The sequence below is a fragment of the Penaeus chinensis genome, chromosome 15 (assembly GCF_019202785.1).
Source record: "Penaeus chinensis breed Huanghai No. 1 chromosome 15, ASM1920278v2, whole genome shotgun sequence".
NCBI classification, from domain to species: Eukaryota; Metazoa; Arthropoda; class Malacostraca; order Decapoda; family Penaeidae; genus Penaeus; species Penaeus chinensis.
The window spans coordinates 10450543-10455542 of NC_061833.1; the positions used below are offsets into that span (position 1 = coordinate 10450543).

General features: G+C 37.1%; 1 protein-coding gene across 1 annotated transcript in view; it reads left to right on the plus strand.

Annotated features, from left to right (window-relative positions):
• LOC125032901 (transient receptor potential cation channel subfamily A member 1 homolog) overlaps positions 1-2908 on the plus strand; it is a 12322-nt gene extending 9414 nt beyond the window's left edge. Inside the window, exons 5-8 of the mRNA XM_047624288.1 lie at positions 241-502; positions 798-954; positions 1088-1216; positions 1740-2908. Coding sequence (XP_047480244.1) covers positions 241-502; positions 798-954; positions 1088-1216; positions 1740-2561 — 1370 coding nt within the window. The 3' untranslated portion in view covers positions 2562-2908. The remainder of the gene's footprint in view (positions 1-240; positions 503-797; positions 955-1087; positions 1217-1739) is intronic.
• Positions 2909-5000: the final 2092 nt, after the last annotated feature.

The window sequence follows — 5000 nt, forward strand, 5'->3', positions numbered from 1 at the left end:
CTCTCTCTCTCTCTCTCTCTCTCTCTCTCTCTCTCTCTCTCTCTCTCAGACACACACACACACACACTCACACTCACACTCACACTCACACTCACACTCACACTCACACACACACACACACACACACACACACACACACACACACACACACACACACACACACACACACACACACACACATACACACATAACGCATGCGTATATAAAGTTGGTGTCCTTACTCGGCTTTCCTTTCCACAGATATTAAGAAAAGTCCATTCGACTCAAAATGGGAGCTCTTACCCGAGGCGGAAGACCTGTATCCTGATAAAACAGAATGGAAAATAGAACATCCGATAAACATTATGTCAGGGAGTGAGTCTGTCCATCTGCTTCAGCATCAGTTAACGGTGGCATGGTTAAAGCATAAATTTGTGACGTACTTGTGGCTTCCGTTTATGCTGATACTACTCGTTCAGTCGTTTTGTGCATTCGCGCTCATGGGGTATATGTGGACAGTCCGGTAAGACGATCGACGTGTGTTTCCCCCATTTCCACATGGCTAATAAAGTCAGTACATGCTAAATTGATTACTTTTTATAGCCACTAAGTAACAGTTATCACAATACTACATAGATATATAATGTTATAATATTAAAACAATGAATTTACAGACGTTATTCAGTAGCACCTATATAATGTATGTGAATATTGACAATAATCTATATTGCGAGTCTAGTTTTGGATAAATCATTGTGCTCAGAGAGCACAATTTCTGTTATTTCGGCTTATCTGTTGCACTTGCTCATTCTTTCCAGGACGTGGGAGCAGTTGGCAAGAGAAAAGAACATGACAGTCGAAGAAATATGTGCTGAACAACCGGACTTCCTCAAGGATACAGATACAACGAAAGCATTCTATTCACTTTCAGTAATCCTGTTTTTGTGTGATATGGTGATAGAAGTTCTTTGTATGGTGAGTATGATTTCCAAACCTATTTACTTATACCATGAAGAACATAATTTTCATCTGCATTCTCTTTTGAAGATCATTGAAGGGTATGGGTAGTCACCAATCTTTTCTGATCTTTCCTAACTACTTCATGCAGGTGCGCTTACGAGTGGACAAGTACGGTTCCATTGGAGCAAGATGCTTTGTTTTGATTTCCGCAGCCTTGACTTTGGCTCTGCTCGTCCCGTTCCCCCACTGCGGCTTGGTCAGCCTGGGAGTAAGATGGGTAAGTGGCTTCATTTGATTAGGGATGATGTATAATCTGATAGAAGATTGTGACACAAGCTGGTAATAGGGTAAACGGTACCTAAGATGCGATATGCCATATGATGCACCCCCGTTTAGCATTTTTTGTTTTTTGGAAGATTAAAATAAAAATATTGTGGAAAAGTGTCCTAAAACTTATTTGTGTTTGTAGAACTTGGGTTTGTAATACATCTTATTTCCTCCAGCAGTTAATTATATACACAGTTCGTACAGTGTTCATGCTACTTAAAAAAATAAAAAAAAATCAGACAAAGGAAATCAGCAGGCTGAACTCTGCGGCCTTTGTTCAAAATGTACCTACATGTCATAGGATGCTGGCGATTTCTTAAATAGTTTTCAGGGTAAAAATGCGTCTTAAGTGACGAAAAATACGATATTTAGTATTGGTTATAAGGGGAAGGGTATGATCAGAATGGCTAGTATTTAAAAAAAGAAAGAAAGAAAAGAATAAGAGAAACTAATTCTGTCGTTTCTTCTTTCAGGTTTACCTTTGGCAGTGCGGCATTTTGTCAATTCTGGTGATGTGGAGCCGCTTCGGGAAAACAGTGAACAAATTACCTTTTGCATCAGTTTTTACGCCAGTGACTCGGGAGTTTGTGCTTACCTTTCTCAAGGCCGTATTCTATGTACTGTCGGTAGTATCCCTCTTTGCTTACACTTTCTTCTTACTGTTTTCAGAACACGCAGCTTTCAGTTCAATATATCAGGCATGGGTGAAATCTGTGACGTGGATGTTTGGAGATCTCGGTTACGATGATACATTCGTAGAGCAGCCAGTTCACTATCCAGTCTTTTCCAATGTTCTTTTTCTCGTTTTCCTGTTAATCATTGGTACTATGATTGTCACACTGGTGAAGAGTCCTGCAACTGATGAAAAAGAAGTGGAACACCAAAGGCTGGTGGTATTTGCACAAATGATCCTGAAATTTGACGTGAGTTTTCAGTGCTGTAGAAAAAAGGTAGTTAACAGTGGAACAACCAATCTAGGTTTTATGCAGAAACTGAAGAAAAAAGTGTTTGAAGACTGTTATCGATTCTGCAGAAGGCGCAATGTTGTCGGCAAACTCCATGGTACTACATACAGTTTCGTGTTTCATCTTCAGAAACGTTTGCTGCAGTCTTTCCTAGGCCCTTGGCTTGTTGAGACATCGTTAAACCAAAACAATACTGATGGAGGTAACAGAAATGAAGAAATTACTTGTAAATTAGATGAAATTATGGGTATGTGCAATCGTATTGTTGACAGTATTCGAAAGCATGAAGATGAAATTTCACGGCTAACCCAGAGGCAGCTGGAAGACTAAACACCTGCATACGGTAGAACTCACAGTTCGAAAGTTAGGTCTTGTTATTACGAGTTTCTATTCGCAATTATATAGCATTATACATTTCTGTTTTACATTGTTGTAGTTCATAATTTACACATGATTTGATAGATAAGCCCTGGTAGTAGAGACATTTGTTCCCACGACTTTCTAAACTTTTTTGTGCCACAAACACGGTATCTTCTGAAAGAATCGCTCGGGTAAGAATAGAAAGTTGGGGAACATGCCACTATCAACTGTGAGTGCTTTGTGCTACTGAATATGGGTCTTCTGCCCATCACTGCACATCACTTATTAACCTAGACAGACTGGCGGATGGTGTGACTAAAGTTTGATAGAGTTATGTCATCAACATACATCTTGAGCTTAGGGTTATGCATAGAAAGCAAAATGTTTTTAATGTAAAGTTAGAACGAGAAGATTCCCCTGCAGGATTCTTTCTAGTCTAACTGTCCACCTAGGTTTACGTCTTTATTCCATAGGGGTTAGTATTTAGCTTTTAAAAGGGCAGTGATGACTGTTAATCAAGAGTGTAATGTTTTAAACCCAAGCGATATCTTGTGTTTATGATTGAGAGAAGCTATGGATAGTGGACAGTGTTGTTTGGCTGTATATGCTGTCAAGACTGGTTGTTGAACGTAAAGTAATTTTCGCTATCTAAACGTCACTTGTAAAGGAATGTTGCATTAAACTGTATTATAATGCCATGTTTTTAAGTATATCCAGATCATTGAAGGCATCATGTGTGTGATCCCTCCTTCCAAGACCAGCAATGGTCTGCACTGCTCATTCTTGTAGGGCTACGAGACCGCTTAGTGCTTGGGCACTAGCGCCATCCAAGACTGATATAAGGGACACTAGACTTGGATATGCAAATGACTATGCATAAGGAGAAGCGACTATTTGTCTAAAGAATTATGGATTAAAGGTATGGTATTGTACAGTTTTTCTTGACATGGTTAATATGCAGGGTCCATAGTAGGTCTTGTTCTTTGAGTACACCGGAGTATTTTGTTTTCATGTCTCCTGCAATAATTCCATTGCTTATTCTAATAGGAGGCAAAGGAAAGGTGAATAGTGTTTTATGTCTGAGGTTAATTTATTGTCATATAACAAGTTTGGAGTCTTTAGTTTCTTATTAATTTGTGGAGTTCGATCGATCAAGTTATTGCTGCATTTGTCCAAGGCTTTTGTTAGTGGAAAGTCAGTCATTGACGTACTTAGAAAAGAGCCAAGTAACTGAGAGTTAGATACGAAGAGGACTGGACGTCGACACTGTTATATTGGTGCCTGTTGGATAAAGGGCTACATCGACGTTCTGGATACCATAGTGGTGTAATTTGTATTGCTAAATATCATGGTTTACAATATCGAATTCATCATTTTCAATAGCATTTTAAACGCAGTTAGAGATGATGTAAGAGCAGTTTCGGTTGATCATTGGGGTTTTATTCCACGAGTTGGTTAGATATTGCAGTCTCAAGAATTTATGAATATAAATCAACATACTTAGTAAGTGTGTATGGGCATCAACTTAGCATTTGAATAGCTTGGTTTAACTATTTTAATTGCCTGGTTTAAGTCTCTCATATTGCTTAGATATAATTTCATTATATTTTGTAATGCAATTTATTTAATAAATAACAGAAACAATTATTTCTATGATTTCAGTAATCACAAATGAAAAAAGAATTATTTTACTTATTGCTTATAATTACTGATATTGTCTGTTCTAATTTCATAATTGATAACAGCTTGCTTAAGTTGAGAATTATATTGTTTGTTGTTTGCATGTTAGCATTTAGAGTAAAGTTGCAAACTACTTGTTAAAATTAATAGATGAATATTCCAGGTGGTATAGTTATTGTGTTGGATTATAATTTATGTAATTGGCTTTACATTTTGACTATATAATATTTTTTCGAGTAATAGATAATGTATATATATATTTTTAAAGGTTGTTTACTTTTCCTCATATTTATCTTAACTAATCGATACAAGTTTGTTGTGTTAAATCTGTGAGAGAAATATGGCTAATATGAACTATAGACATAATATATAATAAGTGATAAAAAAGGGGCAACAACAACAACCCACTCACATATATCTCCGTCCTGGACCCTGTGACAACAGGAGCCACATTACTATCACGAATTTCCGAAATATATGCAACTTGCTCATGAAAATTATTTAAAATCTATCATGCTACTTAACATTCAGACCTGGGAGGGCATACTGTCATCTGCGCCATATGAACCGTTCACTATTCACTATTGACATTGACAGATTTATTTGGCCTGCCTAGAAATAGTTAATACTTAGACACCTGTAAACCCGATTCGTACCTGAACAATATGTAAAACTAATAATGCTATGTGTGATGATAAAAAATCTTTAAGATTAAATCTCCATAAAAAG